The sequence below is a fragment of the Dipodomys merriami genome, unplaced genomic scaffold (genome assembly GCF_024711535.1).
Source record: "Dipodomys merriami isolate MVZ:Mamm:240054 unplaced genomic scaffold, mDipMer1.0.p SCAF_114, whole genome shotgun sequence".
Classification (NCBI taxonomy): domain Eukaryota; kingdom Metazoa; phylum Chordata; class Mammalia; order Rodentia; family Heteromyidae; genus Dipodomys; species Dipodomys merriami.
This window is the reverse complement of record NW_027202427.1, coordinates 418973-434278: the sequence shown is the minus strand read 5'-3', so window position 1 is coordinate 434278 and position 15306 is coordinate 418973. Positions and strand designations below refer to the sequence as shown.

General features: G+C 41.2%; 1 protein-coding gene across 2 annotated transcripts in view; it reads right to left on the bottom strand.

The window, feature by feature from the left end:
• The window catches only part of LOC138822692 (Fanconi anemia group D2 protein-like), a 68646-nt gene that overhangs the window by 26079 nt on the left and 27261 nt on the right, over positions 1–15306 (bottom strand). For both annotated transcript variants that reach the window (XM_070015528.1, XM_070015529.1), the window contains 11 exons: positions 14691–14801; positions 13761–13870; positions 13195–13249; positions 11974–12093; positions 10108–10181; positions 9668–9811; positions 9039–9139; positions 8521–8636; positions 6898–7006; positions 2239–2346; positions 1931–2043 (listed from right to left, as the gene is read on the bottom strand). In XM_070015528.1, the coding sequence (XP_069871629.1) occupies positions 1931–2043; positions 2239–2346; positions 6898–7006; positions 8521–8636; positions 9039–9139; positions 9668–9811; positions 10108–10181; positions 11974–12093; positions 13195–13249; positions 13761–13870; positions 14691–14801 (1161 nt within the window). The remainder of the gene's footprint in view (positions 1–1930; positions 2044–2238; positions 2347–6897; positions 7007–8520; positions 8637–9038; positions 9140–9667; positions 9812–10107; positions 10182–11973; positions 12094–13194; positions 13250–13760; positions 13871–14690; positions 14802–15306) is intronic.

The window sequence follows — 15306 nt, the reverse complement described above, 5'->3', positions numbered from 1 at the left end:
CACTCTACCACTTGAGCCACAGCTCCACTTCTAGCTTTTGGTAATTATTTGGAGAAAAGAATCTCACAGACTTAAGAGCGTGGGCTGGCTTTGAATGGTGATTCTCAGATCTCAGCCTCCTGAGTAGCAAGGATTATAGGCATGAGCCATCAGTACTCAGCTGTTAGTCTAATTTTTACAGACAGTCCAAATATGCATTCAATTCATGTAAAAAATTTCACTTTTATTACATGGAGATTTCCTTTTTTGTCAGTACTGGGATTTGAATTCAGGGCCTTGTGCCTGCTAGGCATGCATGCTACCACTTGAGCCTTGCTGCCATGTTTTCGTTCCGTCACCATACTTCTTTCACCAAAATCTAGAGCACAATTTAACATGGGAACGTAAATAAAAACTACCACTTGGGGTTCATTTTTATTTAGGGCTAAACAATTAGGCAAACCAAGGCATCAAGGTATGCTTAGAAATTTATGGACTTGCCAGGAGCTGGTGGCTCACGCCTGTAATCCTAGCTACTCAGGAGGCTGAAATCTGAGGATCACAGTTCAAAGCCAGCCTGGGCAAGAAAGTCCGTGACACTCTTATCTCCAATAAACCAGTAGAAAACCCGAAGTGGCACTGTGGCTCAAGTGGTAGAGCACTCCTGTTGAGCTGAAGAGTGCCGCAGGGACGGCGCCCTGAGTTCAAGCCTCATGACTGACAAAAGAAAAAAAAAATGGACTTAGTAGCTAGAAAGATCTGACTTCACATCTGAGTTGAAGCAATTACACATTTTGTGTCTCAGGAAGAATCTCACTTATCCTCTCAGGGAATTGTGTAGATATTAATGCAAATTCTGAGTTTTTAGGAAAATTAGACAAGATGTGTATCTATTGATATATCTATGTCAAGATATGTCTATCAATAGATATCTAGATAGATCATATCTATCTTCTCTAATAGGTATTTATCTATCTACATATATATGTAAACAAAACAAAACAAAACAAAACAGAATTAGAGGCAGTGTTTAGGAAGTTTCACAAACATGTGAAATAGATCTTGTGAATGATATCGTTTCAGGAATAGGCGACAACAACTAGCTGCAGTTCAAGTTATCTCAATTTATCCAGAAGACTCATCTCCAATGAATCAACAAAAAGCAAGAAGTAGAGGCGTGGCTCAAGTGGTAGAGAAAAAAAATGTAAAATCATGAGTCTCTGAAGTCAAGCTCAAGTACCAGCCCAAAAACACAATAAATAAACACTCTAGTGGTAGAGTATCTACTTAAGCTCTGAGTTCAAACTCTAGTACTGCTAAAATATAAAGGTAAAAAAGATAAAGTAAATAACCAATAAGGCTAAGAGTGTGGCTCAAGTGGCAATGTACTTGCCTAGCATACAATCTCTAATACCACACACAAAACAATTAAGTAAAATAAATGAAAATAAAAAAGGAGTAATTAGGGGCTGGGAAGGTGGCTCAGTGGAAGAGTGCTTGCCTTGCATGCCTGAGGCCCTGGGTTCGATTCCTCAGCACCACATAAGCAAAAAGAAAAAAGCCGGAAGTGGCGCTGTGGCTCAAGTCGTAGAGCGCTCACCTTGAGCTAAAGAGCTGAGGGACAGCGCCCAGGCCCAGAGTTCAGGCCCCACGACTGGACCCAAAAAAAAAAGGAGTAATTAGAAAAAACAATGATGTGGCTGAGATCAAGTCTGAGGCTCTCGTTCAAACTTTGCTGTTAGCAGATTCCACTTGTTTCTCTGCTCCCTAATCATTTGCTTCCTAAAATGCAAGAAATCGAGTAGACCTCACTGGCCTTCACACACCTTGACACACATCTTGACACATACCTTGACACACACACACACACACACACAGCCTTCACATACCTTGACACACACCTTGACACACACACACTCTCTCTCTCTCTCTCTCTCTCTCTCTTCAATACCTTGTCTAGGTGGCTTCTACCAGACAGCTCAGGGTCACATTCTGTGTTATCCTCCTTGGAAAGTTTGTCAGGGGACAATACTTTGCTGCCATCTGCTTTTCGTTTTATTCCTCCTTGTATTGCATAAAAGGGAAAAATGACTCAAGTAGTTAATAATCCTGTTTTGATAAACACTGCAGCCCTCAGGAAATAAGTTCTTGAAAACTAAATTATAGTAAGCTGGTAAAGAAAAGATTCAAGCTCACAAACTGATGCCTTGATACATAATCTGATTAATGACAGAGATAAAGGGAGAAGAACATACTCACCTATCTTTGTTTTTTTCCTGTTTTTTGCTGAAGCAGAACTGCTATGAGGTATTCCATTTAAAGTTTCCAAGTCAAAATGTGCAAGAGGAGGAACATAGTCTGGAGTGACTGAAATAGAGAGCAAGCAGGCTTGGTATTAACCAAACACACAGACCTAGGATGCAATCACCCAGCTGGCTGAAACTGTTCTCCAAAATTACCAACTGAAGCAGTGACTGTATGTGAAGATACACTCAAGTTATTGGACACTATAATGCATAGCAAAACAGCTAGAGAAATTAGAAGAATTTTATTGTAACCAATGCTGATGAATAAATAAATGACATAAAACAACCAAATAGAAAAAGGACTAAAAATAAACTTACTAACATTAGCCACAGTAGATTGTTTTATTATTATTTTAGATGAAGACTTAAGGGTCCACATTTTCTCCAGGAGATCAGCCAGCATCCACTCCTTTTCTTTCTCCCTCCTCCATTTAATTCATTCAATTTATTTTATGGTACTAGAGGACTGAACTCAAGGCCTCAAATAATTGAGCCATAGTACCATATTATCTCATTTTTGATGTAGAGTTTCCTGACTTCTGCTGGAGTCAGTTTTAAACTGTGATCCTGTTATTATATGTCTTCCTCCTGAATAACCAGGATTGTAGGTGAACCCTATCAGGTCCAGATTTCAAGCTAGTTTATATCATATACTAGTACTTGGGTTTGGATTCAGGGTCTCACACTCTCATTTGCTTTTCTTCACTCAAGGGTGGCATTCTACCACTTGAGCTGTACCTTTACCTTTGGATCTTTACTAGTTAATTGGAGACTAAAGTTTCTTGGATTTTCCTGACTGAGCTAACTTTGAATCCTAATCCTCAGATATCAGCCTCCTGAGTAGCTATGATTACAGGCATGAGCCACTGGGGCAATATCTCATTGAAGTTCTTTATGCTATTTCAATGCAACTAAAAAAAAATTTTTTTTTTTTTTTGGGTCCGGTCGTGGGGCCTGAACTCTGGGCCTGGGCGCTGTCCCTCAGCTCTTCAGCTCAAGGCTAGCGCTCTACCACTTGAGCCACAGCACCACTTCCGGCTTTTTTCTTTTTGCTTATGTGGTGCTGAGGAATCGAACCCAGGACCTCGAGCATGCAAGGCAAGCGCTCTACCACTGAGCCACCTTCCCAGCCCCGCAACTAAAATTTTTAATGTGTACATCCATTTTGTTCCTATTGTGAATATCAAGAGATTTTACTCCTAACAGAAAATAAGCAAAGGGTAATGGTTTGCATCTAATAATCCTAGCTACTCAGGAGGCTGAGATCTGAGGATTGTGGTTTGAAGCCAATCTGGGTATACAATTAACCATCAAAAAGCCAAAACTGAAGGTGGGGTTCAAATGGTAGAGTGCCACATATGATTGAAAAAACTGAGTAAGAGTGAGTGATCCTAAGTTCAGTACAGGCACAGACATAGGCACAGGTACACACACACACGCATATACATACATACTTACATATATACAAAATGCTGAAAAAAAATTTATTCAAGGGCTGGGAATGTGGCTTAGTGATAGAGTGCTTGCCTACCATGCATAAAGCCCTGGGTTCGATTCCTCAGTACCACATAACCAGAAAAAGCCGGAAATGGTGCTGTCGCTCAAGTGGTAGAGCATTAGCTTTGAGCAAAAAGCAGCTTAGGGACAGGGCCCAGGCCCTGAGTTCAAGCTCCAGGACTGATAAAAACATTTTTATTCAATTGTATGTATATGAAGAAATGTTACAATGAAAACCCCTTGTCCAATGATGTACATTAATAAAAATAATTGCTGAACAGGAACCAATATACAAGGACACGTGCACCTCCATGTTTATTGCAGCACTGTTCATAATAGCTAGGATATGGAAACAACCTAGATGCCCCACCACAGATGAATGGATCCAAAAATTGTGGTATCTATACACAATGGAATATTATGCAGCCATTAGAAATGACAAAATAATGGCATTTGCAGGGAAATGGATGGAGCTAGAAGGAATCATGTTGAGCGAGGTAAGCCAAGAACGAAGAGACAAACAGTACATGGTCTCCCTGATAAGTGGATGCTAAATCCAAAATGTTAGGTGATATGACAAAACTAACAGGACTTAAGAAACAAAGAACTCCCACTCATCTGGTTGAACCACTACCAAATATCCCCATGCTGCTGATCACATATATGGTATATAACATGTGAGCACCGTTATATATTACAGACTGTGATAGACAATTTGCTCCAGGAAAGTTAGAATGAACTTGTGACTTTAAATGAGCATCATTATTCCACAATACTGTGAATTTCCGGAAATTAAGTAATCACTTAATCACAATCAAAAAAAAAAAAAAAAAAAAAGAACCTGGGGAAGGGAGGGAGGGAGGGGATGGTAGGGGGAAAACAATGGAGGGGGTAACAATGTTCAAGAGGAAGTGTACTCATTACCTCACTCATGTAACTGTAACCCTCTGTATAGTATCTTTACAATAAAAAAATTAAAAAAATAATAATAATTGCTGAGACATTAGGGGACAGCAGATTCTTCATCTTGAAATGCTTTTAAATGTTCTGAACCAAGTTCCAGACCAATGTGGGAATAAGAAAGAAGCCTCGTATATACGAAAAAGCTTAAGTTATAATCCAGGAGTAAATCATGCTCTACTATCAGATCTCTTATTTCCTTCTAACCCTCAAAGAATTACCTGTATCTAAGATAATAATATAACTAGTTGAGGACTTTGGCATTTGGGACTCCTGGCTTTTGCTGTGACCTAAAATGAAACTTGAATTTCCTATTCCTGAAATATACCATGTCATTCAATCTCATTTATTGTTGAGACTCCAAGAAAGAAAAATAATGTAATTTAAGAGAAAGTTCAAATATTCTAATCCAACATTTCTATTCTCAGCAAGTTCTTTGTGAACTCAGATGACATAAATTGGGCCCTATCCAAAAAGAAACTATTAGCCAGGTGCTGGTGGCTCACACCTGTAATCCTGCTACTCAGGAGGCTAGAGGCTGAGATCTGAAGATTGCAGTTTGATGCCAGCCGGGCAAGAAAGACCGTGATACTCATCTCCAATTAACTACCAGAAAACAGGAAGTGGAGTGTGGCTCAAAATGTTAGAGCACTAGCCTTGAGTGAAAAAGCTCAGGGACAATGCCCAGTCCCTGAGTTCAGGCCCCAGGAGCAATTAAAAAAAAAAAAGTTACTGAGATGTAACAAGGGAGCATCCAGTAAAGGACCGAATCTGCTGCTGTCCAAAATAGTAAATATGTTCATGAATAAGTATGTGGCTGCCCACCTCCTAGGGACAGGACCTGTCTCAATTGCTGTTTCACCCAAAGCAGTACTTTTTCAGAGCCTTGTCCCCAAGACTTGCCCCCTGATAAGGAAGCAAGATGCAGAGTTAGAATACTGAAGTCATCAATCATTCTGTGGTAAACTGGAATTTTAAGTTCTTTTATTTTTACTTTTTCTCATGGCAGGAATAAAGATCTCTTCCTTACAATTAGGAATACAACAACTTACATCAAGTTTATGGAAGCAAAATTCACATACAATTTAATACATATATATTACTTACATGTATTTTAGCTTTTATTAAAATATTATAACTTTTCTTTTAATCAGAGGTGTAGGAGACTGCTATTACTGAACCAGAATTAAAAGCTGATTGGTGTTGGTGTGCATTGGTGGCTCATGCCTATAATCCTAGCTACTCAAGAGGCTGAAATCTGAGGATCGAAGTTGGAAGCCAGCCCAGGCAGAAAAGTCCCTATGAGATTTTTTTTTTTTTTGGGTCCAGTCGTGGGACCTGAACTCTGGGCCTGGGCACTGTCCTTCAGCTCTTCAGCTCAAGGCTAGAGCTCTACCACTTGAGCCACAGCGCCACCTCCAGCTTTTTTCTTTTTGCTTATGTGGTGCTGAGGAATCGAACCCAGGGCCTCAGGCATGCAAGGCAAGCGCTCTACCACTGAGCCACCTTCCCAGCCCCCCCCATGAGATTCTTATCTCCAATAAACTACTCAGAAAAGGCCAAAAGTGGCACTGTGGCTCAAGTGGTAGGGCACTAGCCTTGAGACAAAGAAGTTCAAGGATGGTGCCCAGGCCTTGAATTCAAGCCCCAGGAAACACAGACACAGGAATGGATGGACACACACACACACACACACACACACACACACACACACACACACACACACACACACACACACACACACACACACACACACACACACACACACACACACACACACAGCTAAATTCTTTATCTCTTAACATGAACATACTGGGGTTCTCAGGATAGGATCTCCTTACACACACACACACACACAGAGCTAAATTCTTTATCTCTTAACATGAACATACTGGGGTTCTCAGGATAGGGGACACACACACACACACACACACACACACACACACACACACACACACACACACACACACACACACACACACACACACACACACACACACACACACACACACACACACACACACACACACACACACACACACACACACACACACACACACACACACACACACACACACACACACACACACACAGAGCTAAATTCTTTATCTCTTAACATGGACAAACTGGGGTTCTCAGGATAGGATCTCCTTACCTGCCAAGTACTTTTCCAAGATTTCCTGCAGCCCTACAATGTCCTTTAACCGAGTGAGTAGCTTCCCCTTAATCTCAGGTGGTGTTTGTAGGCAGAAGGCATTCATAACCTACAAGTACAAATTATATGTTTATGCTTTGACATGTTCAGATTCTACCCTTACTACATGACCCATTGAGAGCTGAACAAGGTCACTCGGCAGCATACTTGTGAGTTTTATAGTTTAGATCTTAAAAGTCCTCTTAACACTCATAAGATAAAGCCTTGATCCCTAGCTACTGCAAGGTGGTGGGCATAAAGAGGTGGGGCCTACCAGGTAGCACTGGCTCACACCTGGAATCCTAGTTACTCAGTAGGCTAAGCTCTGAGGATCTCTGTTCAAACTAGTCTGGGAGAGAAAGTCTATGAGACTATCACCTCCAATTAATCACAGAATAATATGGAAGTGGCACTGTGGCTCAAGTGGTAGAATGCTAGCCTTGAGCAAAAAATGGTACCCAGGGACAGCTCCCAGGTCCAGAGTTCAAGCCCCAAGACTGGCAAAAAAAAAAAAAAAAAAAAAAGAGATGGGGCCTTAGGGGAGTCTTTAGGTCATTGGGTGGTATGCCCTTGAAGGGAATTATAGCATATCAGCCCTTTTTTCTTTCCCTTTTGCCTCCTAGCAAGCGACTTTGTTTTACCATTATCGGGTGGGAATGCCTTAGCTCTTACAGGCCCTATAAGGCTCAGGAAATCTAGTGCATGATAGGACATAGATACTTGCTTCTCATTAGCTGCCCAACATCTGTCAGCCAGTTTTGATAGTTTTGTATAGTCTCCAAACGACGTTTTAAATATCCAAAAGCCGTTGCCAGAGAAAAAAAAATTCCCCTACCCCAGGTTCTAAATGCTCAGTCTTAACACATGCCCACTGATCACAGGCTGGAAAACTCCAAAACTGTATGCTGAAATAAATCTTTCACTTTATAAGGTAATTGTCTTGGGTATTTTGCAATAGTGATAGCAAACTTTTACATTGCCAACTGACAATGTAGAAGTTCTCTCAGCAAGGTGACAGATAAAGGAAATCCCTGTACCAAAATAGAAAAAAAAAACTAACTTTTCTTTTGAGGCAGTGAAGGAAGAGGCAAGGGCTGTACTGGAGATTGAACTCAGGGCTGTGCACTTTCTAGGCAGGCAACCATACCACTTGCGCCGTACCCCTAGCCCTAGAAAATCACTTTTAATCCCTATTTACTTGCACTAGTCATGAACCAAGGTGGAACATCTGGAGGGCACTGTCTTGAGGGAAACAAAGTCCTACTCTGCCTCTTAGCAACCCTTTGTGATGTGGCTGGCCTTAACCTGAGATTTTATTTCTTAAAGTGGGAATACAGTTGTTACATGAATTAAACAGTATAGAGAAAATAAACCAGTATGGGGTATATCATAGGTGTTTCATGACTTTTAAGGACTTTGAACTCTGTACTTCAAATTCTTGAAAACAAGAACAATGTCTGTCCTTCCCCATATTGTAATAAAACTGTAATGACTGAAGGAGTTTATTCAAGCCACAAATGTCCTCTGAAAATCCTTTTGAAAGAACCTATGGACAATAAGTGAAACTTTCCAGTAACTGCTCACCTCTCGGAACCAGTTCAGTGTAAAAAATATAAGTGAACACATGAATGAACGCTCTTTAGCCGACATGGACTCCAGCCTCTCTCCAGGCTCCAACTCAGTAAGAAATAGAGGACAATCTAAGAGAGAAAAACGAATGTTTCCAGCTCTCCTTAGTTCAAGCCAAAGTAAGCTGGAAGTTGCCCCTTGGAACTATGTTCCTCTGTGTTTAATTGGTACTTATGGATCAAGCTTTGATTAACCTCAAAAAATATTTTCTTATTATATAGCAATCAACAAATACAATTAAGAAGTCTGAATAACAATCAGAGAGAACTATTGGGAAGCAATGAAAAGCTGAGTGATTAGCATAAGAGGATGCTAATACATATACTACTTTGTCTGTGCTATTCCATTATAATTCCTCTACTGCCTGAGGGCATTAGAGAACTGCTTCTCACATACACTATGAACTGGCCCAGCTCTTGTCCATGTTTATCACAGAGGTCACAAGGAAGAGAAGAACTGAGGACTTCATATACCTAAAAGACCATCAATCTCTTCCAGGTTTCCATTATGTTGTCTTGCTACACAAAGTCTCAGTAACCGGAAATAGGGAGCCAGGCACAGTGCAGACACCAATCTGAAAAGGGAAAAACAATGCATTGCTACAACTAAACTTTATAGTCAAAACGATATATGTCTACAGGGAGCCCAACTTGTAACTAACAGTTTTGCCCCAAATAAATACTTCATTTCCAAGAATAAGTGGCCAGAAATAATAAGTTCTCAGGAAACAATAATAACCCAAATGGCAAGAAGTCAGAGGGTATGTGGAGCATATGTGAAATAAAGGTGGATGGAGGGAGGGAGAGAGGCAGAAAAAGTTGTTCGTAGGAGGGAAAGTTAAGGGTAAAGAACAGAAAAGGAAATCGCCTGCACACTATCTGCTAGCTTTCAGAAGACAACACAAATCTTAACCCTAACATCTAAGAAAAATATCAACTGTCTCTTTCCCTCTACTTCTTCCAAGTATCATCTTAGGGGAAACATTTTTTATTCAAGTTCCCCAAAAATTGAAAAGACAATGTAATTCCGTGTGAGCATTCAAAACACACAGAAACTTCAGAAAAGAAAAAAGGGAAAACAAAAACAAAAAACAACTACTGACTTTTGCCCTGGTTCCTGTGAAGTCATCTGACCACTATCTTCTGCAAATTTCCAAGACAGCAATGGTAGGAGATTAACTGCAATCCCATCACGAGTATTGTATTCTTCCAGTCCATAGAGGGCTTTCACAGGAAATGGAAAGTCACTGTGAAGAGAACCCAGATTCTTTATGCCTCAGCTCAAGGGCAAGCAAGACTATGGGGGAAAACACTAGAATAAATCAATTTCAAACCAATTATTAAGGGGAGAAGTTAGAAATAGGAAAGAACATGTAGGGACCTTCGATCGTCTCCAGAGCTAGGAACCAGTGGTTTTAATGTTAGAAGTAAAAAAGCTGTGGGAGTAGGAACCTTGACTTGAGGCCAAGGTTAGCATTAAGCTGGGATCAGCTACCAACAAATTAGTGTAACTTCTTTGCCAGTATAGCCAAATGGCACTTACCCTTTTGGAACAACACAGAGGTCCACCACAAAGGCATCCTGGAAATCATTAAAGATATTCTGGCCTGCCCATTCCTGAAGGAAGCAAGCAAACAAACATACAAAGATAGTGTAGCCCAGCATAGCTAGGTAAATTACTGTTAAGCTTTCCAAACCTCAGTGTTCACTGCTACACAGAAGAATACATACCTCATCACTGTGAAGTAGAAAAGAGATTAACAGGTGGCAAGTACCTTGTTCAGTGTCTGGCATAGGATAGGGGGTGGTTAAATGGAAGGAGTCTACTAACACCATCATCAGTTACAGCCTCCTCCCATTTATTACTATTATTGTTACTACAGGAAGGAGACCTCATGAGCACTGCTCCCTGATATGGGATGCCTGAGAACAGACTTCCTTATAAGCTGTGAGAGCTTACAGGAACTCACACTGCAAAAGAGAAGCCAGAAGAATGTATTGTAAAGCAGTTCTCATGCTTTACTACTTTAAGAAACAGACTGGCGTGGGGCTGGGAAGGTGGCTCAGTGGTAGAGCACTTGCCTTGCATGCCTGAGGCCCTGGGTTCGATTCCTCAGCACTACATAAGCAAAAAGAAAAAAAGCCGGAAGTGGTGCTGTGGCTCAAGAGGTAGAGCACTAGCCTTGAGCTGAAGAGCTGAGGGACAACGCCCAGGCCCAGAGTTCAGGCCCCATGACCGGACCCAAAAAAAAAAAAAAAAGAAAAGAAAAAAAGAAACAGACTGGCTTATGTCTGAATCCTAGATACTCAGGATGCTGAGATTTGAAGATTAAGATTTGAAGCCAAGCCGGGCGCTGGTGGCTCACGCCTGTAATCCTAGCTACTCAGGAGGCTGAGATCTGAGGATCGCGGTTCAAAGCCAGCCCCGGCAGGAGAGACCGTGAGACTCCTATCTCCAATAAACCACCAGAAAACCGGAAGTGGCGCTGTAGCTCAAGTGGTAGAGCGCTCGCCTTGAGCTGAAGAGCTGAGGGACAGCGCCCAGACCCAGAGTTCAAGCCCCACGACCGACAAAAAAAAAAAAAAAAAAAAGATTTGAAGCCAACCAAACAGAAATGACTACTGAGACCCTTATTTCCAATTAGCCAGCAAAAAAAGCCAGAAGTGGAGTTATAGCTTAAGTGGTAGAACAGCAGCTTTGAGAGAAAGGCCAAGCAAGAATGCAAGGTCAGCCAGGCACCAGTGGCTCATGCCTATAATCCTAGCTACTCAGGAAACAGATCTAAGGATCGTGGTTCAAAGCCAGCCCAGGCAGGAAAGTCCATGAGGCTCTTATCTTCAATTAACCACTCAGAAAACTGCAAATGGCACTGTGGCTCAAGTGATAGAGTGCTTGCCTTGAGCTGAAGAGCTGAGGGCCCACAGTTCAAGCCCCAAGACAGAAAAAAAAAAAAAAGCAAGGTTGCCGCCTGATGCTGGTAGCTCACACCTGTCATCCTAGCTTCTCAGGAGGCTAAGAACTAAGGATCACACTTCAAAGCCAGCCCAAGCAGGAAAGTCTGGGAGACTCTTTTCCAATTAACCACCAGAAAACTGGAAGTGGAGCTGCAGCTCAAGTGGTAGAGCAGTAGCCTTGAGCAAAAAAACTCAGGGACAGCACCCAGGCTCCATGACTGACAAAAGAAAAAAAGAAAAAGGGAAAAAAAAAAAAAGAATGTAAGGTCCCTAGTACTGGCTCAAAACAAAACAAAAAGTGCTGGCGATAGGCTCAAGCAGTACAGCACTTGCTTAGCAAGAACAAGTCCTTAAGTTCAAATCTCAGTGGAAGGGAAGAAAGGAGGAACAGAAGGAGGGCAGAGAAAGAGAAAAGAAGTTGTTAAAGAAAAAGAAGCTGTGACTCTTGTCTTACCAAAGTTTTTGGAGCTAGCTTTCCTTCCTGGATCAGGTTGGCAAATTCATCATAGTAAAGTGCTGAGGCGCGAGGAGACTGCTCCGTACAGGTGTGAACTAACTGCAGCAAGGAGGTCACCTGGAGCAGCCAAAGAGAAAAACAAGCTACAACTCTTCCTAAACTCCCTTCACCTATTCCATAGTAAGATACCTTTCCAATCTTGCCAGCAACCTCTCACTGAGGTTTTCCTGAGCCTCATATCTCCTGTTTCTTTCCAATCGCATGCCATTTACAAATCTATTAGACACATACAGTCAGATTAATTTTTCTAAAGAAAAACTTTGATTGCACCATTTCCATGCTAAGAAACCTTTAAGAGCTACCTCTGCTTCAAAAGTGAAGTAAAAATAACTGTCCCAGGCTGGGAATGTGGCCTAGTGGTAGAGTGCTTATCTAGCATACACGAAGCCCCAGGTTCAATTCCTCAGTATCACATACACAGAAAAAGTGCTGTGGCTCAAGTGGTAGAGCTCTAGTGCAGAGACAGCGCCCAGGCCCAGAGTTCAAGCCCCATGACCAACAAAAAAATAAAGTAAAAAATAATAATAATTGTCCCTAGCCAGGCTCCATTGACTCATGCTTATAATCCTAACTACTTAGAAAGCTGAGATTTAAGGATTGCAGTTTGAAGATAGTTGCGGCAGGAAAGTCGGTGATACTCTTATCTCCAATTAACCACCAGAAAACTGGAAGTGGTGCTGTCGTTCAAAGCGGTAGAGTGCTAGCCTCCAGTGAAAAAGGTCAGGGACAAAGCCCAGTCCCTGAGTTCAAGCCTCACAATAACAACAAAAAAAGAAACATCACCCCAACATTCAAGGACCTGTTTTCTATCTCTAAAGGAGCTTTCTGTCCAACTTACCACTATACTATTATTCCCTATGTTCAATCAAGCTGTGCACGCTAGACAAGCATTCTACCACCAACTCACTGCCTCATCTCAACCTGCAATTCTTTCACATCGGCTCAGTTTTCTTGCTCAAAATATATAGCTTATAGAGATTAGACAGATATAGAAATAAAACAGAAACCAAAGATCTTCAATGTTAGAAAATTAGTATAAAGAAGTTACAAAGGCACTTTTGAAAACAAAATACTGTTTCTGCTGAATCAGCAATGACAAAATGCAATCTTTAGGTTTACACATTCACATAAAAATGTAACTCTATTACATGGGCTCACCTGTGTGTACTTGTCACTGCTCAGGTCAGCTCTCCCTTGGGTAGAAGTAGAACTACTAGAAAAAAAAACAAGTTTTAGTTTCATTTTTGTAATATTTGACAACAACTGGCAATAAGTTTAAGAATCCTGCTTTCCTTCAGAAAGGAGTGAGATAAAATTTATGAAGGCATAGGGAGCACTTATTTTGTCCATACAAAATATGGATTATAGCCAAGGATGGCTCTCTCTCTATGAGTACCACTATGTTATCTGAACTTGTCTCAAACTCCTGGGTTCAAGTCATTCCCATCTGGGCCTTCTGGATTGCTAGAGGAACTCGAGGTATACATCACTATACCCAGAATATACGTGCACGCACACACACACACGCACACACACACACACACACACACACACACACACACACACACACACACACACACACACACACACACACACACACACACACACACACACACACACACACACACACACACACAGAAGTCTATACTATGTAACATTTTATTTTTGTAGGACAGCAACTTGATTGATCCAGTGCCACAGAAGTCAGTCAGAGGCCAATATACCTGTCTCCTTCCATGATTCCAGCCATGGTGATTGCACCAATGATCCCAATGAGCTTGTACTTGAATATAGTGCTAGAAAGCTGCTTCCGGACCACCAGGTACAAGTCATCCTTCAATGAGACAAGGACAAAGAAGATGAAGTGTTGGAATAGCAGCAAATATATGCATGTTGGAATCACAAACACCACAACCAACAACAAAAATTATATTAAGAAGGGTTCTATCATTTACTAAGTATGTGGATCATAGGCCCCCTCCTACCTTTTCTGATAGTTAATTGGAGATAAAGAGTCTCCAGGCTTTGAACAGTGATTCTCAAGTCTCAGCCTACTAAGTAGCTAGGATTAAAGACCTGAGTCACTAGCACCCAGCTGAGCTGGCTTAAGGGAAGAAGATCTAATATACCTAGTACCTCAGTGTCGGGTACACAATATGCATTTACTTGTAGTAAGAATAAAAAAAAAATTGAAGGTATGACTATGCCCTCTATTTCTACTACTACTACACAGAATAGAACAATTTTATCTAGCAAATATAAAATAAAGAGACTTAAAAGATTCTGTCTTAACTGGTATAGTAGTTTACACCTGTAATCCCAACTGCCTGGGAGATGGAAAATCAAATGATCACAGTTGAGGCCAGCCTGGACCAGAAGTTAACAAGACCCTACCTATCTCAACCAACAAGCCAGAGGTGGTGGTTCAGCCTGTGATCCTAGCTACGCAGGAAGCATAGGAAGGTTCTAGTCTGAGGAGAGCCCCAGGGGAAAATGCAAGACCATACACAAAAAATAGGCAAAGCAAAAAGGACTAGAGGTTTGGTTCAAGTGCTTGAGCTAGCAAAAACAAGTTCCTGAATCCAAAATTCAAATACCACCACTTTAAAAAGGAAAAAAAAGATAAGGTTATTTCTCTACACATTCTCTATTACCTGGATGTGGCTGCTAGTTTCATGCTGTTTACTGAACGCCAGTGTGCTAAGAATATAGAAGAGTTTTCTTATTTGTCGAGGGGAGATATTCTCCAGATAATCTAAAATGCCCTGTAAGAAAACAGAATGACGGCAATGAAGTTAGTAGTTATGATTAATCTCCTTAAATAAAAGTAAAATCCTTATTATGGCTTCAATATGAATGGTGGCCTGCCTGCCAGCAGAGAAGCTTTTGCAAAGTGAATGCATCTTGAGAACTCTGACAACATCTGCAGATTCTTACATCATATGATGGTGTTATTGGCCACTGGTGAAAGAAGGTAAGGCTTACCTAGCTGGAGGATGTCACTAGGAGCATGCTTTTCAAACAGGTGTCATATCCTTACTACCCCTTCCTTTATCTCAGCCTCTGCCAACTTCACCTGCTGTGGTATTCTGCCTTACCTCAGGCCCAAAGTAATGGAGCCAGCTGACCACGGATAGAAACATCTGAGATCAAGAGCAAAAATAAGGTTTTCCTCGTTCAACTTGTTCTCTAAGGTATTAATCATTGATAAGAAGTCTAACACAATCTTTATCAGACAATCATTCAGCCAAGCTTAGGTTATAAAAACTT